Source organism: Coregonus clupeaformis, chromosome 33 (assembly GCF_020615455.1).
Source record: "Coregonus clupeaformis isolate EN_2021a chromosome 33, ASM2061545v1, whole genome shotgun sequence".
NCBI classification, from domain to species: domain Eukaryota; kingdom Metazoa; phylum Chordata; class Actinopteri; order Salmoniformes; family Salmonidae; genus Coregonus; species Coregonus clupeaformis.
The window spans coordinates 24,978,387-25,005,015 of NC_059224.1; the positions used below are offsets into that span (position 1 = coordinate 24,978,387).

General features: G+C 41.5%; 2 protein-coding genes across 3 annotated transcripts in view; both read left to right on the forward strand.

The window, feature by feature from the left end:
* The first annotated feature begins 339 nt into the window (after positions 1-339).
* Positions 340-7,013, forward strand: LOC121549270. 2 transcript variants are annotated; one of them, XM_041861129.2, is made up of 9 exons: positions 340-414; positions 4,783-4,817; positions 5,513-5,651; positions 5,742-5,771; positions 5,846-5,948; positions 6,160-6,274; positions 6,403-6,464; positions 6,600-6,674; positions 6,781-7,013. In XM_041861129.2, the coding sequence occupies exons 2-9, from the start codon at positions 4,787-4,789 to the stop codon at positions 6,910-6,912; spliced, it is 687 nt and encodes a 228-aa protein (XP_041717063.2). In that variant the 5' UTR covers positions 340-414; positions 4,783-4,786; the 3' UTR covers positions 6,913-7,013. The 2 variants fall into 2 exon arrangements, with proteins under 2 accessions (XP_041717063.2, XP_041717064.2); XM_041861130.2 differs by having other exon boundaries at positions 347-452.
* A 230-nt stretch (positions 7,014-7,243) lies between these two features.
* LOC121548853 (protein dispatched homolog 1-like) overlaps positions 7,244-26,629 on the forward strand; it is a 58,500-nt gene continuing 39,114 nt past the window's right edge. The window contains exons 1-3 of the mRNA XM_045210235.1: positions 7,244-7,301; positions 11,217-11,314; positions 24,944-25,017. The gene's annotated coding sequence lies outside the window, so the exon portion shown is untranslated. The remainder of the gene's footprint in view (positions 7,302-11,216; positions 11,315-24,943; positions 25,018-26,629) is intronic.

The following is a 26,629-nucleotide window of genomic DNA, read 5'->3' on the forward strand; positions in this document are numbered from 1 at the left end:
ATACTGGATTGATGGAGGTAGATACAGTGAGGGAAAAAAGTATTTGATCCCCTGCTTATTTTGTACGTTTGCCCACTGACAAAGACATGATCAGTCTATACTTTTAATGGTAGGTTTATTTGAACAGTGAGAGACAGAATAAAAACAAAAAATCCAGAAAAACACATGTCAAAAATATAATAAATTGATTTGCATTTTAATGAGGGAAAAAATGCCGTCTCCAGATTTGCAAATCGTTACACACCGCCCATCTCTTCCTTAGCTTCTCGCCGACCTCTCCCCCTTCCAGAAAGGCATCTACGTAATTTCCCGTGTTGATCTACAGTATTACGGAAGTGACGTTGCCAACATTTTCAAATCGTCGGGCGCGTTCATTGAGCTAGCTAAATTATAAAAGAACGGGCGCTTTCTAAAGTAAGTTTCTCCGTTTTCATCATTAAGTACAATATACGGTAAGGAAGCTTTGTTTTATTGCTACATTAATCAGCTATGTCAGAATATTACCCATTCAGTGTTTTATTCGGTGGAGGTGTAAATTAGAGTTAATAGCTACTTCTCTCCCTGCTGACAATAGGCCCTTTTCACGTGACGTCAGACAACTTCCGTTCTGCCGCGATGCAGGTTATGTTTACATCCGGTGTCGCTTAGGAACGCTTAGCTAGTAGCACATCATTATGGAGTTCACCCAGTCCCTTTCACATCTGCCACCAATACGACTTAACGACGTAGAACGACTTGCTGACAAGTGGTCCCTTACTTCAAGATCGAAGCTTGATAAAGGCTACAAGTTCTTCGTTGAAGGTTACCTGTTTGATTATGAAGGTACGTGTTTATCTTTATTTAGCTTAAATTAGCCCTATGCTAGCGAAGGTTATGAGCTGACGAAGTTTCTGTTTTGCAGCCTCTTTTTAATATTACTGCTGTTTGTATCGACCGTAAGATAAGAGTCAGTAATGTATTAATGGCTAATGCTGCGCCCTTTCTCCCAATCACTGTATTGAAACAGTCTCAAGTGTAGTTAACGGTGAGGTGACAGTGAGAGGGCGATGTTACAGGTCCATGAAGAAAAATGAGGAGGCTCATCGGCTTCAGGTTTCTCAGATAAACAGTTCTCTAACATTATGATAAGATAGGTTAAGATAGATAAGTTTTCTTTTTGTTGTGTTTTGCTGCGGTTGCAGATTTAATAAGAATGATTCCACAATGTTCCACTGTGGATCAGTTTGTTTCTCAGTCTGAGCTCTGATTTTGTATCATTAAACTTAATACACAACGAAATTCTTACAAACCGATGTGGGTTGTTGACGGCAATAAAGACTGGGAAAGATTCTGTGATAACTCAAAATGTTCAAATTTTCGATAAGTGTTGGCACTACTTGTCAAAGGTTTCAGAACAGCCAATTTTTCTTAATTAAAAAAAGAAATTGGGTTTTGAAAATTGTGTACAGTAGTTTATAATGAAACACAGAAAAAATGTTTTGTAAGTACAGCACTAATTGTTATGTCTCTATGAACAGGTTACACTAGACTCTGCAGAGGTTCCTGTGGTACTCAATCACATGTCATGTTCCTGCTCTGCTGGGAAAGCACTATGTAATCACATAGTAGCACTTCTTTTTCAAAGTGCTCACTATGTTACCATGGGCTTTAAGACAGTGCCATTGCCTCTGTCATGCACCAGCGCACTGCAGACCTGGCACCGGCCTAGGACACAGGTCAGACATTATTTGTTACACTGATGCAGAACTTTGCAGTTTGTATTGACTTTTGACAATGTATTGTTCATCATTATTATATCACAGGGAATTGTACCAGAGGCCACCAATGATATGGCGGTGTGTAAACCAGCGGCTAAGAAAAAAACAAGTGTCAGAGCTGGTGTGAAGTGCACACTGTACCGAGCCTATGATGGTGAGTCTGAATGAGCCCCGCCTGTACTAGAGCACAAAGACTTTAGTGCATTTCTAAAATAATACAAACATAAAAGTGATTATTATTTGTTACTTTTTATATAGACTTTCAGGGGATATTTTTTTATTTGTATTAGAAGCATGTACGAGACTGGATGAGTGTGGTTGTCTTTTTTAGTGAAAAAGATAAGGTGGCATTTAATGAAATCTAAACTTGACATATCTCACTTTCATGCCAGGGCCTATTCCGGATCCTCACGTCATGGCCAGTGCTGAGAAACTGAAAGACATCCGTCCACAACCAGGGATTTGCAAATTGCTGCACGGGCTTGAGGGCCTTAATTTGGTGGACTCTAAATTTGGCCCTGTGCCATTTGGGTCTGTGCTTTCTTACCAGTGCCCTCTAGAATTAAGTAGAGATATTATTAAACACCCTGGTGCCAGTGAGTTTCCTCAGTTGCCTATTGAAGGTTACAACTTTAAATTTCCCATTGATTTTGAGCCCAACTACATACAACAATGTCATTTGGACAGCCTGATTGTGTCAGAGGAGATGTCTGCTGCTATTGAAGCAGAAACAAGAATGCAGTCAGAATGCCAGCTGTGGAGCCAGGTACGCAAACCCCGACTGACAGCCAGCAGATTCCGTGAAATATGCCATGTTCGTGGGGAGTTGTCTGCCAAGGCTTTGGCAACCCGCATTCTGAGAGGAACTCCTCAGACAGCTGCTATGAGAAGAGGGTTGGATCTGGAACCTGAGATACTGAGGCAATATTCTGATTTTTGTGATGTCTCTCTGAAACAATGCGGGGTCATCATCCACCCTGATTCACCTCACCTTGCAGCCAGCCCGGATGCTAAAGTCTTCTGCCCAACAGAAGCACCACCATTTGGTCTTGCTGAGGTTAAGAGTTGCGATGTTGAAAATGTTACCCAAGTTAAACACCTGATCACAGTTAAAGGCCAGGCCTGCCTTAAGAAGAGCCACAAATACTACTATCAGGTTCAAGGCCAACTCGCCTTAAGCGGACTTCAGTGGTGTGACTTCATTACAGATACCCGCACTGACTTCACAGTTGAGAGAATCTTTAGGGATGAGGAGATTATCCACTCAATGCGACAGAAGCTTGATCATTTCTATTATAACATCTACATGGATGTCTTCTTAAGTTATAAAACATAAGGCAGAATTTTATGTGTAAATAGTGTTAAGGTAAATGTGGAAGGTGAACCTTTGACATTTTTTCTTTAACTGCAAATTAACTTGTCATATACTGTATATCTCCTATGTACTGAAACACACATTTTGAAAAGGATTGTGATGTAAATGTCGACATGTTTTTCTTTAACTGCAAATGAACTTAATTGTGTTATATACTGTATATCTATGTATTGAAATACAAATTTGGAAAAGGATTGCGATGTTGTAAATGCTCTTACCAAAATCAAAAGGATTGGAAGCAGTTGCTTGCAAACATATATTTAATAGTTCCATCAGTGCCATGACACATAAGCACATAACATGGTTAATAGTTGGATATTTTTACAATATATCACATTAGGTTCATTAATAGCTATGAAAAAGTTATTACCCTTAACAAAAACATACAGTATAACATTAGATCAATTAAATTACCAACAAAGTTAATTCATATTTACATTTTTTGTACATACAATACAGTAATATAAAAGTACTTCTATTTACAGCCCATCTAGCTTACTCAGGAAATATACAACTTCCAGTTGACAAAAACATCAGACTGGTTTGTCTCCTTTAATGTCAAGAGGTCCCTGATAGTTCGACATGAGGCAGCAGATGGCCCACAGCTGATTCACTGAACCCACTGTGGAAAGAGGAACAAGCCCATCCCAGATATGGTACTCCTTCACCCTCCGTATGGCCCTCTCGACTAAAATCCTCAGCCGGGCGATGGCCTGGGTCTTAAGAGTGTCCTCCCTGCTGAGCTGAGGAGATTTTTACGGGAAGATACGGGGAATTTCTGTTTGTTGTTTGAACAAAATGGTACACTGCAATAGCATCTTCTCGAAGATTGTGCCATGCTTCGGTGTTGGATGGGATACTGTTGCGATACAGACACCGGGAGAAAAGAAACAGCTAAATTAACATTCAGCTTTGACCAGGAATCAATATTTATCTAGCTATCATGCACAACTGTATTTGAATAGGTGAGTTACTATACATTCATGAATAAACTAACTGCCTAACAAAGGGTTAGATAGCTAGCTAAGTAAACTTGTTACATTACAGCCAGGCAGCAATGTAACGCTACCTTTTAACGTTATCGGTATCTGGTACTAAGTTGTTGTTAGCTAACGTTAGCCCACTTTTAAGTAACTAAGGCAGTGAACAATTATGAATTAACAATAACGTTAGCAAGTTACAAACCATTGCATATACGTAAACATTATTACTCTTAACTTTACTAATTTAACTTAAACGTACCTCAGAAGAGAAGTCTCAGGTTACGGGCGAACGGAAGTGAAGTTAACCTGCTACGCGGAAAGGCGGAAGTTAGATGACGTCATCGTGAAAAGGGCCTATTCTGGAGCTGGGACACACTCTTTTCATGCCACTTACATACAGCTACGACCGGAAGTGATTTTCATAGAAGGTTAGGAGAGCATTTTCGCTAACCCTTTTCCAAACCTTAACCTATTTATCCTAACTTGCTACGTTAGTTCTTCTAACCTGCTGCTTAAGTTCTCCTAACCTGTTATGAAAACGTCACTTCTGGTCGTAACTGTATTGAAGGGGCGTGAAAAAGTATATTCTGGAGTTTATAGCCAGTCACTAGCCAGCTGTTGGCTAGATATATTTATTGCTGAAAGTTGCCTTTTTTCGTTACAACAGTTTGATGGCATCGAAAATTCCTAGATGCGGACAGAGTAAGTTTAAGTTAATATTTTCCTTTACTTCAGTCTCTACATTGTCATTCACACAACTCGCCTCCACCTCAAGCCTCCTGGATCGCAGTATTTTCGGTGTTTGTTTTGTGATTCAACAAAAATGCAACTAGTAAACATGTTGGCTCATAGCCTGGAAACCCGACATTGAATTTCATTGAATTCTAGGTCTAGCAGAAATAAATCTTTGGCTCAGTACAATTCCTCTCACAACTAAGCCATGTTACATAAAATTATATTTTAACTTTACAGGTTGTCGGTGCAGTTTGTCCTTTTGCAGATAGGAATGTGAGACATATCCACATGAAAGTATAATTAAATAACGGTTTCAAGGCTCTGGTAGTGCATTCTGTTTTCTATAACCTGAAGCCTGCACATAAAATGAAACTTGCCACAGTCGTACACGTGTTTACATGGTTAAGTTGTTTTTAATTATACGTTCCTGTGGATATATTGTCTTCCATTCCTACTTGCAAAAGGACCAATTGCAAGGACAACCGGTAAAGTAAGTTAAAATATCATTTTAGTCAACATTCTGGCTTGTAGAGGTCTTGAGCTGAATCTTTCCTGAGCCAAATGCTAATTTATGGCCCATGTTGAATGCAATGAAATTCATCATCTGTCTCCAGGCTACTTGGATCATCTTCATTTGGCATTTTGTTCTTTATCAATTTCAGGTGTGCGACCTGCTGGCAGTGCTGCAGAAATGAAGAGGGCGGCCAAGAAATACGATTTCAAAGAGACAGCTGTACCGCCAGACTTCAATTTCTTTCCAAAAACTGTTATTCTCAAGCCTCTCAATGAGAACGTACCAAGGTGACTAACTTTAAATTTACAATGGGAAGATAACGAAGGCTATGTATAGGCAAGATGTAAAGACTAACTACCTTTTTCTTTTCTTTTCAGAAAGTATGTTGTAGCTAAAGTGTATAAAGGGTAAGATGTCCCTTTTTATAAGTTGGGAGAAATACATTAGAAAATTACATTCTCATAGCATTCTGTTTTGATAGCCCTTCCACCAGATATGGACAGCAGCAGTCAGAACTCAAGGGCCAGAATCAACTTTTAGTGGAAGCCAATGAGGAACTGCAGAAAAACCTTACAGAAAGACAGGTAAGTTTGTTAAAGGGATCATTAGCTACTTTCCAAATGTAGGCTATATGTGAACATAATGCACTAGGGTTTTTCTGTGGGCTGTTGAATGGAACGTCTTAGGAAGGAGAAGAGTCAATGTTCTCTCTGTTTGGTTCAGGGCTATCTTGTGCACTCTTTCCCTGTAGTCTGTGTTAGTTTGTAAACAACACAATTCTTTTTAATTTTGCAGCAAAAAGTTGCCCAGCTGGAGCAACGATACAGTGACCTCCAAGGAACCAATGCAGACATCCAGAAACAACTGAAGGACTGCCATGCGCTACTAGTCGCTGGAAATATTGATCCAGGTAATCATTCGATGACAGGAATTGGTTCACAGCTACAAGTTACACAGGTTCAGAGTGTTTATTTGGATCGTTTGGTGAGCTTTCTAAAGATTGCTTTAATCTTTTTTTCTTCTGACTTTATTTCTCAGTTTTGGGAGAGAAAATTGGAGAAACTGCACAGCAAAATGAGGATAAACAAAGAGAGGTGGTGGTAAGGACTTGTTTTGTTAGCCATATTGTTGAACTCCAGTCTTAGACTCAAATGTTACTCAGGTCCTTGTTTGCAGGAATCTGGCTTTGTAATTGTATTTAGTGATGTCTTTCAAATTGCTCTCCAACAATGCAGAACGTATCCCAAGATCTGTTGCGTGAACTGCAGACATTTGGTGACATGGCAACAGAACAAAGTGCACAACTAACAGTAAGTTCCATATGTTTGACATGAAAGCAGAGTTACCGGTAATCCTGTATGCCAGTCTGTTCTATCTAGAGCTCGTTTGCAATGCTACTTGTTTGTTAATTTCCAGGAAGTTCAAAAGATCATGAAGGCTCTCACCGATTCTCGGGAGCATCTGGTGCAGGAGAGGGAGAATTTCTCCTTGGAAGTTGAAGAAATGGAGAAGGCTCTTGAGGAAGCAGAGCAGCTATTATTGGAGTAGATACTGTGTGTGTGTGTGTGTGCTTGCTTTTAATGTAAGTATAAATAAACATTGAGTCTTTCGACTAACTTAATTTTGGTAATTAAACTCGCAAACTGAAAGTTGTTTTCACTGTCATATTTTATTTATCTGGAAGACTGCACATTTTAAGTTATTTAGCTTGAAGAAACAATTCATTCAATCTGACACATATATTGATTTCATTAATGTATATTAAACTTTGCAATTTATCTCATTTGGTAATTCAGATCCGTTGTCGTAAAAACAAAAAAAACGTTTATTTTATCAAAATAAAAGCCGCCTACCGGAAGTTAGACGCAACTCTACACACACTGCTCGCAGATTGACTACACTCACCAAAGAACCCGTTTTTGTCGGGATAGACTGAAGTAAGAAACCATAGCTACATGCTTTATTTTGTATCCTAAATACCTGTGTTGAATGACTGCATAACTGGCAACATACTGGCTGCAACTAGATTACCTTGTTAGCCTAGCTTGCCATTGGGCATTTGTAGCCATGTGTACATGTAGCTACTGTTAAAAAGGATTAGTCACATTCACAGGGTCGCACATATAATCGCAGTGTACAGTGAAATCTTATGCTCCAACAGTGCAGGTAACATAAATTAGTGCTAATATATACACATTTCCAACTAGCGATGATAAATGTCCATCGGGAGAGCAGCAGGGGAGAAGTGAATGAAAGAATAATATACAGACTTACAGCTGTAACAATGATACATTTCCGTGGGGGGCAGGGTACATGTTCGTAGAATAGCGGTAGGGGAAGCAGGTAGCTGCCTAGTGACGATTCAGCAGCCTGATGGTCTGGAGGTAGATGCTATTGGCCAGTGACAGTTGTTGCCATGATACTGCCCGCGTCTGAGTGATGGATGCGGGGAGAATAGACCGTGGCTCGGGTGACAGGTCCTTGATGATCTTCTTGGCCTTTCTGCGACACCTGGTGTAATGTAGGTATCCTGGAGGGCAGGCAGTGAGCACCCAATGATGGTGCATTCGGCTGAGCGTACCACCCTCTATAGAGTTGCGGGCGGTGGAGTTGCCGTACCAGGCCGTGATGCAGCCCGACAGATGGGAACAGATGCTGGCTTTCTCGGCTAACTACCTACCTGGGATGTGTTATTTATGTTAGCAGAGGTGCATTCTTGCCTACCTGGCTAGCTATCTTCGTAGCTAGCTTGGTCATTCCTATGCGGTGCCATTTGGACCTCAAAACCTTTAAGGGCCATTAATAAATATGGTATTCTGTCAAAAGGACAATTGACATTCAAAAACCCATATTGGTCAAGCTCAGGCACTTAACATTTTTGGGTGCATTTTCCAATTTGTTAGGTGCATAATTCTAGCAGGGTGGACATTTTGAGCCTAAATTAGCCAAAACTCTGTGTGAGCAAGATTGAGCTAGCATAATGGGGAACAGTTGAACAGGATTTAATCTTCTCTATCAAACATTTTAACATTTAGAAAAATATTTATTCTCTCGTTTAGCCTAACGGGGTGAAAATTTGAGTGGGACATACAGACCAACAACATGAAACATGGACAAATAGATTAAATTTAGTGTTTTAGAATTATTTAGCTTTGCGCCGTAGTTTTCCCACCAAGGAAATTATAAAACTTAATGAATGTTGTGTTATTGTAGGAAGGGGTTGTTTTCTTAAATATGAACTGATTTTTCCTGTGGACAGAAAAGGCACCGCCTAGTAGGAATGACACAGCTACTTAAGCCAGGGTAAAATGGTAGAGGCAAAGATAACTAGCTAGTTAACCCCTTTCATCTGTGGTAGAGGGAATATTTTCTTTCATTAATTTAGCTTTTTTATTTTAAGTCGATGCCACCATCCAAATGCAACTTTGCCTATATTGTGTGGTTTGTATTGTTAAAGCATTGATATCTTAGTTTGCTAGCTAGCTATCCACTTTGTCATGGGTAAGATGGAAATAGCCTATTGCATTTGACACTGTCTCCAAATGTAGACTTGGCAAAGCTAGAAATGCTAGACATGCCAATAATTCATTTGTGAATGAGACTGATGTGCCACTGCCAATTTCGTATAATTATATGCTGGATTTTGGCAGGAATACATGCTATGGAAATACCATATAATCACAGTTAACCAATTTATAGCCTATTCCAATGTCAAACTTTTTCAGTTGTATGTGTTTTTCTCTTAAATGTCTTCAATGGGGTTTCTCGTTTATACCTTTGAACCTGCTCTTTTCACATTATCATAAAGCAGTGACCACTTTCTCTCTCCAGCCATTTTTCTAACAGCTGCATGTAGTGTCTGAAAGGGGGAGGAAGTTTCAATATCAATTCACCCACTAACTCGGCTTGAAGCCCTTATTCTTGTTCGCTGTTGGTTTCCTACATTCCTCATACATTGTCCCTTGCTTCCAATTCTTTGGCAATGCAAACTTTAGAAGGGAGCGCTAATTTAACGACACCTCTGACGCACCACCCAATACCTCCAAAATGACCTTTTTTGGGCCCATGTAATGAGAGGAAGAGAAGGAAGGGTGAAACTTGTTTTAATTTAATGCTGCCTCACCCTACTTTATGACAAACAACATAAATCACAAAAGAATGGCTCTGGCTGTGAGGGTCAGCTCAGCTCTGGTATTTCTATTAGTTCTAAGTGGCTGTGCTAGTGGAAACACAGCTTGGCCATTCTAATTGTGGGACACTGTTTGTTGGGTGCCCCAAACTAGTTTGTTGGTGGAAGTGTTTCTTTCTAGTATTAACTCAGTATGCCTACTTTACATCATATGAACGTGACCAACAGCTCCCTAGCTAAGAGTGTTTGCTGTTCTGTGTGGGAAATAAGGCCTAATGGTTGAGAGATTGGGTCAGAGAACAGAAAGTAATAAAGCACAATAATAATCACACAACACATATCTTTTTCCCAGCTTTTTCTCAAATATAACTAGGGCTGGGAATTGCCAGGGGCCTCATGATATGATATTACCACGATACTTAGGTGTTGATACGATATGTATTGCGATTCGATACTGTGATTTTGTTGCGATTTTATGTTCCAAACATATTGCTTGCCATATGTCTGCTGCAGAGGGGCAAGAGAGAGCCATGAGAAAAATGAGTTTTCATCAGTCATGGAAGTTAAGTACTGAAAACGAATTGGTTCCCTATTTAAAAAGAAATTGGAGAACAAGCTATGAAGGAAAAATACTTGGTACAGGTATAGCCCACTAGCACAAAAATAATATTCAGATATGTAACTGTATAAATGTTTTCCCCCATCATGAAATATAACCTCCAGGTACAAGATGCTCTTCAATAACATTGAAACTGGGTTTCTATTTTGGACTAAATCTTTGATTAGTATTCATACACATGAGTTTAGCCTAACTTTGTAAAGAACCAGTGAGAAAGAACACATGTTTTTGTTGATGCAGACATTGAGACATGAGCCTTGCTCTATAGCCTCTTTCCCCTTAGGGCCTAGGGTAGTGGAATGGTTCTAGTACAGCCATGTGGCTTCTCCTCGCTCCCCCACATCATTAAAAGAGAATCCCTGAGTCTGAGGCCCAGGAAGCCCCAGTGCGTCTGTTTGCCCAAGCACAGACGCCTCAGGATTTACTACGGGAGTAACTTATACAGATGGGGGTCTTCCTCCTGGGGTTACACACTATCCAGTTCCCAACACTGCTGCTGGATGGCCCCATTTTCCACCCCCTCTAGATAAAGATGTTAGGATGAGAATGGCCTGCCTATTACATAACAGACTGATAGTTGAGAAAACAGAATGGGGTAGACCTAATTTTATATCCTGCTCTGAACATAAGTCTGAAAACTGGGTCTTTGGGCATGGATAGGTCTACTTTTGTCTCCACTTCAGTCTCTGAAAGAGCTGGAAAGGAAACAACCAGCATCTACTGAGAAACAAAACGAGTGGATTATGCTTGCCACTCAATGGATGAAGTAGTTTAGTTTATTAAATGGTCAACATTGAATTCTTATATACATCTAATGTTAAACGGTAGTGATAATGGTTGCGATGCTTTGCATAAAGTGTTGTTTTTTGCAGTTGAATTTAGGCTATATCGGCTTAAATATGTGACTTAAGAGGAATGCTGATCCCTTCATTTCTTCTAGAGATGTTCCCTTATCCACTCATGTCACTGAAATATGTATTGTACAGTATTTTTGTTATATAGCCTAGCCTTCCAACCAAGGTTAGAGAATGCGGTGCTCCACAGAGAATCCCAGAATACTCCACTGATTAGAACTCTACTTTGTCAATGCCATGTTTTTATCAGGGATTCAGGAAGCCAGTGGAATGAGATCATATGCTGTCAGAACTGGAGGCCAGAGCACAGCGATTAGGCTACATTCTGGCATGGTCTGAGAATTCCCAGTAAGTACTTTTTAATAATTAATGCACACAAGCCAGTCACAACCTAATAGAGGCCCAAAGGTAGGCTCAGAATTTGCAACATTGTTTTATTGTTTAGCCTAATGGAGTATGTTTGTTTGTATTTTACTCATTAAAACATTTTTCATTCAAAATGATAGACTTCTAGAATGGTCACAGAATTTAGCAGTTTTCAACAATTCCCACAAGGGGGTGCTCAAATGCTAACTAAACAAAATAGTCTGTCTAATAAGCTATGGTAGAAGGAGAAACACTGCTATGATTTCCTATTTCTGGTGGGGAGGAGAAAATAATTTGCCTAGTTTGTAAATATTTTTGCCAATGGAATCCTCAACCAATACATTTTTATTTGTTCTTCATGAACACCAAGTTAACTGAACCAACAAAATAAATATGTGGATAGAAAAACAGATGTGTTCAGCCCCGAGTATTTTATGGAGCAAGGGACTCAAGAAAATAATCTGCAAAAGGCATAAACTCAGAGGTATACTCCTGACTGGCTGTAGGGACTGTGAGGGTGAGTGAGAGGAGCACATCCTGGCTGGTGGATAGGGTTGGGGGGATTCAAGCTCAGTGTCCAGGTGCTCCGAAGAAAAATGGGATCCAAATGATGAAGTATGTCTAAGGATGGTTCGTCTTTTTATATGATGGAAGTTGGAAGAGGGATTGTGTCTTATTGTGGAATGTCAAACGTATTAAAATGCCTGTAGCATAAACAATAAATGCATTTTTGAATTATCAGAGGAAGCGTAAATCACCACCAGAGTCACTTATTTTGAAGATTTGTAAGACCAAAAGTTTTGTTTTGAATCTGCTTATCTATTTAATCCATCAATAAATAGGTTTTTATTAATAACTAATACATCCTGATGATATGCTAATGGTTAAACTGAGCAGTTCAGGGCTTTGGAATGGCTCGTCCTCATAAAAGACAACTGCAGCCTTTGTGGACTGCTGTGTGGACTGTGGCCTTGACTGTAAATACCTCTTGAGTTTAGCATGCTTGGCCAGGTCCAGCTCAAGACACATATAAACTGTTAATGTTCCTCTCTGTGGACTGTCTGAGTGCTGTCCTGTCCTATAGAAGGAGCATCTCGGAAGGGTCTCTTTCCAAACCTTTTTCCACCCATGCCACCCTAGGACAACTGGGCCGGACAGCAGCTGATGGCCACATTTTTTAGATGTACTGCTGCATGAATATGCCCCAGTGGCGATCTGGAGCTATCAGCATTCTCAGGACTCACCATAAAGCTCTCTTACTGTAATTTGAAATATAAGAAAAGGCTCTGGTGGATGTCTCTGTCATTTTCAGTAGCCCAATTTCCCCACCCCCAATTTGAAGTTAGGCTAATCTTAATTTGTCTAGTTTTGACATCTTCCATCTAGTGGTGACATGGGTAAAACAGACTGGTTGGTTCCACTAAAGGCTTGACTGCACACTTGCTGTCTATAACTCATCATTGGCTCTTTCATCTAGATGAGAGAGAGAGACAGGCGGATCCAGCCCCTGCTCCCACTTGAGTCAAACACATTGCCATGTCTAATCTCCCTGTAGAGACGTCAAACTGAAACAGGGCTTGGATTAACCACTTTGTTATTGCCAGGCCCAATGCTGTTGAAGTAAAAGTCGTACAGTAATGTAGAGTTCAGTCTTTTGTGAAGTGTAACTGATTGGAATACTGAAATATCCCTTGGTTATTGGAAATACCAAGAATGAGCAAGATTGCACGACTTCATCTGTCAGATTGGACTGAGATTGGAGTAGTTCAATTGTATACAGGCATTAGTCAAGTCGACCTGAAGTTCCCTGCAAGTTCATGACCCTTCAACTTCAAGCCAGTGGCTCTGGAGGCAAAGCCAACTCTTAGTGATATTTTGACCTCAGCAAAGTAGCAATTGACTGCCTGACAAATGCATCTTAAGCATTGGAAAAAGCTGAACGGAAGTCTTACGTTTGAGTCATTTCACCATTCTTTGTAGAGGCTATTGGGCTGGGATTAAATACGGGTTTGATGGTAGTGGAACTGGAATGATACATTTTACAACTGATCGTTTTATATTCAACTGCCACTCTTTATAGCTGTTTTCCTCTCCTGTCCTAAATGTGGAAGAACTCCAAAGTCCCTTAAACTGCTTTCACATCCACTTGTCTTTAACCTTCTGTTACAGTTTAATGAATCCCTCCATCAAATCTAGTCTGAAGTTTACGATATTAATTTGTAGACGCCGTCCTCATTACTGAGAGAGAGCACCATGTTATCACAAGCATTTCGCTACACCCGCTATAACATCTGCTAAACACGTGTATGTGACAAATAAAATGTGATTTGATTTGATCACTGTCACCTCACTATATCACTGTCCTCTATGATAAACCCATAAACCTGTCCTAGCTTGTTGATCTCTATAAAATTCCCCTTAGCATTCACCTGGTGCGATGGCATGTGGGTCGTCAGCAGGCAGGCAGGCGGGTGGGATGGATCCTGGCATCTACCAGGCTGTAAATCACACCAGCTCTATCACAGGGCTTTATGGAGCCCATAATTGAAACCAGGCTGCCGATAGGGCTGCTTCTCTGAATCTCTGCTTAGATGGGAGAAATCGATAGTGCATGCTGTTCCTCAAAAGCCATATGTTAAATATTACAGACTTAACCATTACACTCTGTTCTCAGCTATTTGACCTGGGCCCATAAGATAAAGCAGAGAGAACAACGCATGGCTCTGTCTTTCGCATTGCCCGGTCCTGCTATCTCAGTCTGCGGCGCAGCTGTCACTGTCTGAATATTTGATATACTGGGGATGCTGAAAAGAAACAGGTGTTGAGTATTAGTTCTACTATTTTATTTCCCGAAAAATGTGGACTGGAGTCAATAGAGTTGTCAGAGCACATTATTGTAATATATGGCAATCTGACTTTTATATTGACCATTGCTACAAACCATCAACACCCCCCCCACCCCTTTCCCCAGGAAAAAAAGCAGGGAAAATAAATAATGCAGTTCAGGTGGACTGACCTCAAAGAGAGATCAGAAAGATGGGACTCTCTTTGAACCATAACTTGTTTTTAAACGCTTTCAATAAGTTATATTGATTCCCTGCAGGAAATATTCTACCTAATACCCCGGTAGCAGATATTCTCCTATTTACATTCTTTCAAAGTTCTTGCAAACATATTGGATGTGCAGTAGGCTATTGTTTCAGTATGGAAAGAGCACTAAAATCATTTGTCATACTGTACTTGTAATCATTGACGTCAATGACCTGTGGTCAAACTCTGATCTCATCTCAGCGAAATGTGCCAGATATTCATTCATTCATTATCTGTAAGTAAGCTATTCCATGAACATGAGTGATGCTAAGGAGGATCCAGCCTCAACAACACTCAACCAAGGACACATTTCCAAATGCTTGTCTTGCTTTTGCCCACATGAATGCTATTTGGCTGTGAGGCCTGGGGTTGTGAGGGGTGACTGCATCTGTGTTTATCTTACTGACCCGATCCCCAAAGACAGGGCCTTATTCTCCCACAGAAAAATCTCATTAGGATTTGTTGCACAAAACACAGAATGCTGACCCCTCGCAGGTTTTTTCTCTGGGACACATGTTTCTAACTGCTGCCTGACCCGGGCTCTTGAGCTTGTCAAATCGCATTTGGCTCATGTGCCTCCGAGCCAGGGCTCAGTTACCCCGCACCCTTCTCAAAGGGACATATTCTTATTTCTCTCCCTTTCGGCATCAATAGAGACAGATCCATTTGGTAGTTTATAGGGGCGGGGGCGTTTGATGGATGAGCACCTCATTGTGTAGGTGTTTTGGCTTGTGTGTTATTGTGATACATCATACTGTGTGAGTAGAGAAGACAGTTGCAGCTTGTCTTTCTCAGTTGCATATCATCAGTGTAAAAAAGGGCATCCGATCCTCACCTGCCCGATCCTACCAGCCACTGTCTCTTTGGTGTCTGATAAAGTGGCTGTAAATTAGGCCAATGACATCAGGGCACTGGGCTGACGCCATGCATAAAAGACTTGCTTTAAATTCATGTCTCGTTCTCCACCTGAGATTTTTACATTTTAGTCATTTAGCAGACACTCTTATCCAGAGCGACTTAGTTAGTGAGTGCATACATTTTTCATACTGAGATGACAATCAATAATGCTGGACTGAGGATATAGCAGCCACCCTGCTTGACTCCAGTCGCACAGCCATTAATTGAATTCAGTGCTTTTCAGGTATTGTTTGATGGAGAAGTGACACTGACCATAAAAGGCGGGGAAGAAACACACACACACACACACACATACTGCAGCAAACTAAGAAAAGGTGCTCTGTGTGAGCCCATTAGTGCTGAATGGTGAAGGTCGGGTCCCCATAGGAATCAGTGGAAGCCATGTTGAGTAATGGTGTGCATATGGAATATGTAACTCAGTAAAGAGGCACTTTCAGCACCTTGCATTCCAAGTGACTTCAGGAGGCAGGGTTTTTGCCTATTTTTACAAACTTAAAATGAAATGTATTTAAGTTTAGAAGTGATTGTGTTTTGCCTCTTTTCATTTTCAGAGGAAATTAGTCTTATTTCCTACGGTTTCACAGTTTCACGCTAATGGATTTTTTTTTTTGTAGTCATAGTTTATAGAAATCAATAAACTTGATGTTGACCGGTCGGTCGGTTGGGTTCAAAAAGCTGCCTTGAGGCTGAGAGCCCTCCATCCTCCTCCCCTTACGGGCAGCATGTTTGGAACAGGTGTTTGGTGACAGGTTCAAGGATGCATTTTCTGATTAGTGTCTCTGGTTTTTCTGCCAAAACAGTTAGGTCTATGTGGGTATATGGAGGACCCTAGAGAGCCTGCTGGCCCCAGCAGCTAAAGCATGGAGACATATGGTGTCCCCTGACAGACGCCCAAAGTCTGTTCTCACTCCCTGTGTGCTGGAATCAAACGGCAGCTCCACATGCAGACTCTTTCAAAATAGCAATTAGCTTGAGTATAGATCATCATGAGATGGGCTCAGTTTGGTGAAACTGATGAAGTTACATAGGCTTTTTCAAAGTAGGATTTCATGAATATATCATCTGGTAGTCCCAAAATGGCGGAACTCTCAATGAATATCCAACCATTTTTGGTTTTTAAGATATTTTCAGAAAATGTCTGTTCCCAGCAGACCTCTTCTATGGAATTTCTGCACTATGCCTGCGTTGTTTGAATGAACCCTCATTCGTTGGTTCTTTTTGGCATCCGAGCTGCCCCAGTAATACCACGGAGACCCATTAGAATATGCCTAGTGATAGAATTCAGAGGCTGTGTTGATGGAAACATGGTCCTAATGATCATGTCAGAGACCCAACCAAAGCAGAGGCTGCTCTTATCGTGGCCAGACGGGGCCCTAACCTGTTTGCCCTCTCCATTGCTGACTCATAGCCTGAAACTTCTCTTTCATAACCAGGCTCCCATCATTTATCACGTCTGAGCTGAAGCCTTTAAGAAAAATGTCAGTGCTTTAGTCCTCAACATTTTCTACTGAAAGGCGTCCAAGAGTCTGAACCCTTAATTCAATAATAATAATGCAAATGTAAGCCGTATTCACTGGCCAGAACCTAGGAGTGGGATTTTATTCCCCCTCGCTCTCTGTGCTGTAAATCTTCCCAAAGTTCCATGTTCTTGGCTCCAAACAGTTAAGGAACTGCTCATTAGACTGACACAAACCAGAGAGAACCATGAGGATGGGAAGTGGCTCTCTGTACGCAAGAGTCTTGGACGAGGCCCAAAGTCCCCCTGAGGGCCTGCTGATTTGGTCACCATGCAGAAGGTGGGGACTAGGATGGGAAGGCTTTGGGTTCAGCTTAATCCATTTCTTTTGTTTCAGTCAACAGAGACCTTTGTAAAGTCTGAGCCTATCCATTCATTGAGTTAAAAGGCACAGCGGCTGCCAAGCAAATGATTTAGCTTGCGTTCTGTCACCTCTGAGGAATACTGGTTTTGATAGCAGTAGCCAATATTTTCGCTGAACTGAAGTATTTTATTTATTTGTAGTTTAAAACTGTGTGTTTAATTTCACTACTGTGAGCTGACTGTTTGCTAGAGTTTGATTGATGGACATCCAGAAATGTTTCTATGTCAACCAATGGAATTCAAATATTTTTGGATGTGGTTTAGCGATTGATAAAAAGCACATTCAGCAGACAGGTTCCGATAAGACCTCTTCACACACACAGCGAAGGCGACATTTGGCTTGCATTTCCTTTATCGTTTTGGGGGGTAAATGGTAGCCCGTAAGGGTAACAGTCAGAACTTCAAAGGTCTTCTCTCTTTTTTAGTACTGCGTTAAACTGATGCTCATTTAGTTTTTGGATTCCTGGTGGAATGGCAGCTCAGCCTCGCTCAGTAAAGTGGATGACTTGACGTTGCCCAGCGCCCGGCTTTGGGGTTATTTCTTTCGTTAAAGAGGGAGCTCTGGTTAAGCCACAGTCAAGGCCTTGTGTCATTGTTTACTAAATGCGATTCTCTGGAGCACTGGCATCTCTTCAATCCCCATTATATGGTCTGTCTGGACCCTGATTGTGTAGCGTAGTGGAGGAGCTGTTTGTTTTCTCCTAGTCCTGAGCTCCAGAGATGGAGTCTCCTTCTGTGTTTCTTTGCACGCTCCTGGCCAGGTCGTTACTGTAAAAAATAATGTGTTCTTAATGGGGTACCCTGTTAAATGAAGGCAATATTAATCTCATTCCTCCTACTCCTCCTCTTCCTCCTCCAGATATCATAATTTGGAGTGAACAGTAAAGGGAAATCGTTGTTTAAGGGTAACCTGATAGGACAATGCCTTTTGGCCTTGACTTTAGCTTGACTTTATTTCCTCTCCTACTCTCCTCAGTCTACCCTGGTCTACGTAAGTGATAACAGTGAAGAAAGGCTCATTTCCTCATAGGTTCCCAACATTTGGTACAAAATGTCGTTTTCTATTTTTATTTCTTCAGCTCATTACCTCTTTTTGTCAGAGACGAGGACAGTCGTTTTTTTAAATATTTCGAAACAAAGGTCTTTCAGAGAAGAGCTAATATAGCCAGCCAGCTTTTTACTGACACCATACTCTCCCTCACACACATTTTTGAATTTACATCTTAGTCATTTAGCAGACGTTCTTATCCAGAACACACACACACACTTGGCAAGGAGGCAGTAGTCTTACCTCACCCTTACACTGCTGCTGCTCTTGATCGTCCCTGGCTGCCAGAGCAGAGCGGACGTGAGCCCTCTCACAGAATCACCCCAGGTGTCAAGGGCACCTCTTGAAGTTTCCGGCTAGAGGGAGTGGCGGGGTGAGGGTTAACGCTGACGGACTGTTCCCTGTTGGTGCCCTTGACGTGGGCTCCTCTAGGTTATCACCCTGCCTTTGGCACTGCATGTGTTCTCATTATACTGTTGTGGAACCTTGTAGCCATCTGCAGCAGTTCCTACAGCAGGCCAGGCCACTCTCTCTCTTTCTCTGTGGACCTGGCGTGCTACCAAGCAGCCCCCTCATCCGTTAGAACGAGAGACTGGTCTTTGTGAGTTGTCTGCTTGTACCCAGGCTTGCCCCTGAGTTATGCCATCCCTCCTGTACTGTAAACACAGGGATTTGATGGACCCCTGGAGACCAACTGGATGACCTCTTCTTTTATTACTTCACAGTGAATCAACTGGTTGCCATTAGCTGGGAAATATGTGCTTTATCTCCAAGGCCTATGTGTCCAAATAATTTCAGTTCAACTTTGTTTTTAGTGCTCACTTCTAAAAGTAATATTTTCCTATTTTCCTCTATAATTTTTGTTAATATAGAGCAGGTCATTTTGTTTGACAAGAAACTTCTCAAAGGTCACTGGTCACCATCGCTGGTTAATCAGTTCAAAACCCTTCTGGTTCATTACATCTGTTGTTTTGCGTGTGGAAACATGAACTTTCTGTTATTTCTGCATAACTAAATCTACAAATATTCTAAAACGTCTCTCCCCATTTTTATCATGGTGGCTTCAAACAATGGGTGTTATTTTCGTAAGCGTGCTTTGAATTTCATCCTCCCGGGCCGCCTCTTTCCCTCCCTCTCTCCGTCCAGAAACAGAACCAGCTTTGTTTTTGTAATGATCAGTTAAATTACATTTCCAAAGCTCAAGGTCAGAGCGACTTCCCCTTTCGGTTTGATTTAAGTGGCACCTAGCCACGCTACTGTAGCTAATCAAAAGGATTTATGGAGTGCATCACTTTGGTGTGGAATAAGGGATGTTTGTTGACACCCTCCTCCAGGTGTTTTGGACGTTTTTTACTCACTATTATTGTAGCTGATGGAAGGCAGCTGGGGAGACCTTCCACTTGTTTGGTTTAAAGGGGTTGGCAGAAAGCGCAAACCTCTCCTCCCGCTTATCCGGAAAGTCTGTGTGTAAGCTTCCATAATTACATTGATCTTGAGAGGGTTTTACGACCTGCTGACGCAATCTATCACATTTCAACATGGCTCTTGTTAACGGCCCCGGTGTTTTGCATATTCCAAGTTCATGTACAACCGTGTGTGCTTCTCGGGTTTCCTGGTAATTGGGATTTTTCACATGTTCCTGAAGTAGAGGAGGAGAAGGAGGGAGGAGGGGACAGACAGGCAGACGAGGGGTGCGCTTTCGGGCCTCAGAGCGTTGCCAAATGGTTCCTCTCCTTGATTGAGTCAGAGAGACTGTCATGCCAGAGGCGTGGACTACGAGAACCAGATGTTGACTTCCCCTCTATATCTCCATAACCCTAAAGACGTATTACAGTATAGTCCTGGTACTAGAAGAATCGATAAAACGCTGTTTCGCAGCATTGTGTATGGTGCTTTTGTGTTTTGTTTTCTCTTTAAATGCAGGATGCCAGGAAGTCATTATTATTAGGCCCCCTTATCCGAGGAAATGTATCGTTCCCCTGAGTTTCCACCCGATCTCATCTTTTGGTCTGGTTTGAGTGAACACAACAGCCTGGGACAAAACCCTCTAAGCGCCCTAAATCAATCTTAGGCACTTATTTGGAATTTATGTGTGATTACTTACCATTAAGTGCCTAATAAGTGCCTTAGAAGGGTACCGGGAGGAGGATTTATGTCACAATAGAATGGGTGACGGGGGTAGGACGTCTTAGGCCAACTTAAGATGGACGACCACAGTAAATTAAAGTGAGCAGTGAAGGATGGGTCGGATTGAGAACCTTTAGTCAAACACTGCCTCTGGCTGAGCTTCGTAGCCCCCTGAGTCCCTCGAGGCGGCAGGCCATTGTTGTGTTCAAATATCCTGACCTTTAGTAATGAGAAGGCAGGTTAGCGGACGACCTGGAAGCGCTTTGTCTGCATCTCCTGGGAACACAAACACCATCAGTATGCACAGGAACAGCTGCAGGGCGCTCCATGTCAATGGACGTGTTGTGACACCTATTTGTAATTTCACTGAAAGAAAATTATGGAACTGTTTTTCGGGAGCCTTGCTGTGTGAGAAAAACAGATAGCTAAGGGTATGTGTTGTGGGAGCGGATAATCAGTCACTCAAATGTTTGATATTAAACTTGAGTCTAACAGTACACGTAGCCTAGGCCGTTGCCTAACATTAGCTTCCTAATAGTTAACATGTCATGGTTTGATGATTGTTCTGGATGTGGTGGAAAAATCAACGGTGGGGCGGTTAAGCTGATAAGTCGTTTTGCTTTTTGATGGGAGCTCCAGGTTTGGCAGAGATGTAGATTTGTGTGCCCTTTCTTCAAAATTCCTGTTAAAAATTATGTTATGTCACCTGATAATGATATAGGCTAGTAGGCATTGTGAGACAAGAATGGGTCCCAGACCCAATATTTGCTTGTCTGGTAACTCTCTATTCATGGCTTTATCTTTATAGATAATCCATAGGCAACTTTGCTAATAGCTGTTCCGCCCACTAAAGAATGAAGGTGTGTGTGTTTTGGTCTCAAGGTATTTCAGTAGTTCACAGATTCAATACTAAGGCTTGGATGTGATGGGGATTTAGTTTTAGGGCTGATTTTACTCCAAAAGGTGTCCCCTACACCCTCTTTTCATCCAGCCATTATTTGATTTGTTTAGAGGATTACTCAGCCTATTTTGGCTTTGGTGTTGCCTTTAGTTTTTATCTCTCCCCTCTGTGCTTTCATCATTGCAGATTTCCCATGTTGATATCCCCATGTATTCCGATCCTATTTTTCAGAAGCAATTTACATATCTAGCGTGAAATTGAACAGCTGAAATAAGGCACCGCGCAGAGATGTTTCTTGGCAGTGCTCCAGGAAGGGCAGCGGTTGCTAATCTGCTTTCTGGGCTTTGCTTTTTCCCTGTCCTTGGTTGTTAAGCACTTTAGGAAAATGCATCTTAAGTGCTCTTTCATGTGTTTTTGTTATACTTATTGAGTTTAGCTTGCATGCTATGAATGGAGGGGAGGAAGCAAAGTGCTAGAGTCATTCTTGGCATAGATCCTGGGAGATGTTCTCTCAAGGCTGCCTGCCTGGGTTTTTGCTCAGTATAGTTTATCCTATAGCAGAGGTTGCTTTGGCTTTTGGAGTTTTCTTTAAACTTTAAAGAAAAACAATTTTAACTTTGATCCAATACAATTGAGAGAGACATCCATGTTGAATATAATAAGACAATAAGACTGTAAGCCAGCAGGAATCCTAATGGTTATGACTCATTACTCAGATGTAAAATGATCTTTGAAAGCAAAAAGGGGATAACTTTTTCCTCAATGGTAGTCCATCTTTTCCACAAAGGCTTTCATGAGTTCATATAGGCCTACCTTTACTCAGTGGTGGAGGAGACCAAATACTGTGGCATCTTTAAACTAAAAACAAGGAGAGTTTTGGAATCTATTCAGGCCATTGGAAACTCCAATGTAAGCAATGCTTATGATTTAGAAGTGAACAGTTTTCTCATGTCATTACTTGTTTTGAACTCCCCCTGCCCCATTCATTCTCCTTCAGCAGACTGGGTGATTTGTTATTTTTCTTCTGTCCTCCTGGGGTTTTGTTGCCAAGGCAATGGTTGACAAATGCGGCCCTGGGATTTGTGTGTGTATGCGTCGGTGGAATGCCTGTGTTAAACCTGACCAGAGGATCCTATCAGACCCCGAGGCGCGGGAATAAGGGAGAAACACTGGTGTCTGAGGATGCCCTTCACTCAAAGGAAATGAGCCTGTGATACACAGGCATTGCCCGAATTCCTCCCCTTGTGTTGTCATTGCAAAAGCAAATACTTTGGGTGATGGTTTTGTTGCTAAATCAACAGGCTTTCTTGCTCAGCTTAAGAGGATAATTTCCCAGAATTGAGCTCAAATGTAAAGAACACAAATTTTTTTTCAGAACGTCCATTTTCATTATTTAAATTATCTTCGGAGAATGATACCCATCGAACTAAAATGTGTCTTCTCAGAAGAGGATTCGTACACAGGACTCAGTGATTCCATGGTTTTGAACTTGCCCAGTGAATTGGAGTGACTCCTTTGGAAATGAGTGCTGACTGTGACTCAAGCCAAGCCTCATTGAAGTAATTGGCTAGCACCATGCTGGGACACTGCTGTCCAGTGACCAGGCAGGGGTAGATGGAAATCATTTGTGAGCAGGATGTATGTGAATTAATTGGGCCTGTGTTTAGGACATCATCTAAATTTGTATGGAAGTGTTTTACCCTCAAAGATCTTAGACACATGTTTGTACCAACAGCAGCAAAGACCAACTCTGATCCAGAGGGAACTTGTTTATTAGTTTTGCCGCAAGAACCAACTGATGTTATACTGGAATATAAAGAAAATGTAGCCTACATAGAGCATTGTCTCTCTTACTACCCTTCAAAAAGTGACCATCTTAATTGTTCAGCAGACTAGGGCATTTTTTGGTGCCTTGGCTTTTCTTTTTGCGATGTAATAAATAAAGCCCAATTTTTTTCCCTTGTCAAATGCTAATGATGCTCCTTTCCCCTCCTCCTAATAAAGACCACATGGTCTATGTTGTAAATGGTAACATGCATAGAACATGCAGTCTACATATCTGGGAGACAGAAAATAGCATGGCATGTAGAAGTGGTTTCCATAAAAAGTCAGGTTGAACAACATAAAGATGCACTATGCAGAAATCGCTCCACCATTTCCTGGTTGCAAAAATTTGAATAGTTTCCCACAAAACAAACAAGGATAGTGTAGATAATTATTGTACCATCTAAACCGCTGTAAAATACACAAAAACAAAACTTAAGAATGGGAAGCATAGAAATAGCACACATAGACTTGTTTTAAAGGAGACACTTTTCTATGTGAATTTGGTCTGGTTGCCCCAAAACGTTACATATTGCAGCTTTATTAGATGTAGAATTGAAGCTTGCATCACTTTGTGGTGAATGTAGATCTAGGCCTATGTCAGAGAGAAGTTCAGGAGGTTTTGGACTGTTAGGCCTACTGTGTGAATTAAGTTGTTTAGAAAAAAAGTTAAGTAATTAAGATCTTGAATTTATATTGAAAGAATCTTAAACAATTTGAGGATCTTGAAGACTGCACATTTTTGTCCATTATGGTAATGTCCCTGTGACCTAAAGTGTTTACATCAATTTACCCAAAAAAACTCATCCGTCCACATTTTCCTTCTTCTCTTCATCTTCTTGTGGCTATCTCAGCACACCTTAGTAATTGGTGATGTGGACCATATGTTGGCTTTCAATAGCTCTCTGTTCAGTCAGTGGCACCAGGACCACTGGCACCAGGACCTCTCTTTCCCAGGCACATAGTTGTTGGCATCATGGTCAAGGGAGGGAGCGGGAGGAATAGCTTCCTCTCCTCCCCCCCTCCCCCTTTCCTCCCTCCAAACCCCTCTTGGTGGAGCGTTGGTTGGATGGGAAGCTGGCCAGTGGGCCGGCTGTTTTGAAAGAGGCTCCACAGCCCTGCTGCTGCCAGTGTCTGTAATCTTCACGTGACCTCCGTGACCTTATTAACGGGGCGAGAGCGGCAGGGCTGCTGTGACCCCTCCTCTCGGGGGTCAAGGTGGTTGAGGCGGGGAGCAGCTATTAGCTTGAGAGCATCCTGAGGAGAGGCTCTTTTGAAACCCCCAGGAAACATGTCACGTTCTCCTTTCCCTTTCTCCCCCAATTAAAGTCATTTTCCTCACTGGTGGTTTTTCAGGCCTGCGAGTTGGGAGTTGTTTTGAATCAGTATTTTTAGGGATGTTTTGTTGGGAGTTTTCTTTTTCTGTTGAGTAGGTAGACTATGTGAGGTCTATTTAAAACTATTCTATCACAATTCTTCGGAATAGCCTAGGAATTGTCGTGGTAGGATGCTTTTTGTTTGTTGGTAAGGTATCTTATTTGGGACTGATGAAGTTCAAGCATGCTTACTGGTTGTTCTTCTTTATAAAGTCTGCTGCATACACTGGCTCAGCTCAGTGTTGGCTTTGCTTGGGGAGCCATAAAACATCAAAAGTTCAAAAAGAGAGAAGTACAGTATATCACCATAGAGAGCCAGCTACTCGCCATCATGATGAGATTGCCAGAGTGAAACTTCCATTAAGTTTTGCTTAGAGACCCTCACATTTCCCAATGGTGGAAAAACAGTTCTGTTGTGGTTAATTTGGTATTTTTGTCTCTCTTACAGCTTACCCGTTGTGAAGCTTTTTCCAATCTGAACGCATGAACAACATCACTAGGTTGGACAATATCACTCCCCTGGTAAGACATTTTACTACATCTTTCTCTTTCCTCTAATACAAGAAGCAAAAATAATTTACTTTACAACACTATGCATGTTTGACTGATAAACAGATATAGGCCTAAATCCTCGGAACCAAGTACATACCTAGTACTTTTTTTCTTGACATTTCAGTTACTTTTAAAAGTTACTTATCCGTTAGTTAAAATAAACAAACGCGTGTTTACTAATAGTTGCCAGTACTTTGTCTTCAAGAGTTGTTGGATAATAATGATTCCAACTTTAATGTAATCAGACACGGAGTATACTTTTCACATTGAATACACTCCATTGTACCCTCTCCCCCTTTGCCATTCCTCTCTGGCATGCCCAGACAGGCTGTCAGTAAAAGTCAAACAAAGGTTGTTTTTTTCTGCTCTTGCTACAACTGGATCAGTGAGAAGCATAAGGTGAACATGTTTACCTACAGCTCATGCAGGCTGCCCTGCTAAACCACTGAACCTGACTGACATACACACACACACACACAGCTCCTCTCAGCTTAACATGTTGAAAGGCCTCCAGAGCCATGTCAAAAAGCCGACAACTGTTACTTTTTTCGAGAGGTTTCCCAAGTTCATGTTGAAGACCAGACTGACCACTTTCCTTCTCTTTGACTGTCGCTTTGATTCATAAAAGTCTATCAGACAAATAAACAGGTGTGTCTGTTTGTGTTTGTGTCTGTGTGCCAGTGTGTGTGTTGCGGTCCAATATCTGTGCGTGTATGAAAGGTGGAGAGGATCAGAATGGAACAGCTGGGTCTGCTATGTTGGCTTGTTTTGTATTCAGAGCAAAGCTGCATGCTCTACACCTTTCCTGCACAGCTGCAATGATTCTGCTCTTAATAAGGCCCACTTATGTACCCAAGACAAAGCTGGAGGGGACGGGATGGGGGGTAAGGGGTTGGAGGTGGGGGTGTACGTAGGTGGGGGTTGCAGTGCAGCTCACAGAGTAAAAATATGGCTGCCGCCTGTGAGGGAACCTAGCAGCTGTGTTGACCGTCTCGTCTGACTGCGAAGAAAGGCACTGATTATAAAGTGCAACATTCTGGCAAGCCAGCAGTCTCAGCGAGGAGCAGCTTTGATCATTTAGCATTGTAAACTGCTCCATCATCTAAGGCCTCAGGTAATACACTGGTGTATTAGCTTAATGAAGGGGTTGAAATCTTTATCTACAGTACTGGGCTCTCAAGCACTTTTGATGCCAGCGCTGAAGAATCCTTTTGGCAACGAGCTCAGTGTTTTCCCTATATTCAATTAGCAGCGGTGGGCCACCGCTGCTAAATCGTTGCCACCACTCCAAAAAATGTTTTTTTCAATGTATTTTTTATAATAATTTCCGGGATGGTAAAAAAATTTTCAGTGTAAATGTAAACGACTCAAACCAGATATAAAGTATGTAGAAAAGATAAGGGAGCTATATATCTTTTGAAATAAGATCATATTTTTTTCTCCCAATCCCATGACAAAATGTGTAGAATTGCAGGAAACTAGCTTTAAAACTGTAACATTTCCTCTCCGCCCCATGGCAAAATGTGTAGAATTGCAGAAAATGTGCTTTAAAACAGCAAACTTTTGTCTCTGCGGCCTCTAC

What these genes read in the sequence shown, in the direction of transcription:
- LOC121549270 (XM_041861129.2), top strand. Translation starts at nt 4,787, where the DNA reads ATGGCATCGAAAATTCCTAGATGCGGACAGA. An exon ending in GTAGCTAAAGTGTATAAAGG is followed by an intron (nt 5,772 to 5,845) that starts GTAAGATGTCCC and finishes CTGTTTTGATAG; the next exon opens with CCCTTCCACCAGATATGGAC. An exon ending in CGCTGGAAATATTGATCCAG is followed by an intron (nt 6,275 to 6,402) that starts GTAATCATTCGA and finishes TTTATTTCTCAG; the next exon opens with TTTTGGGAGAGAAAATTGGA.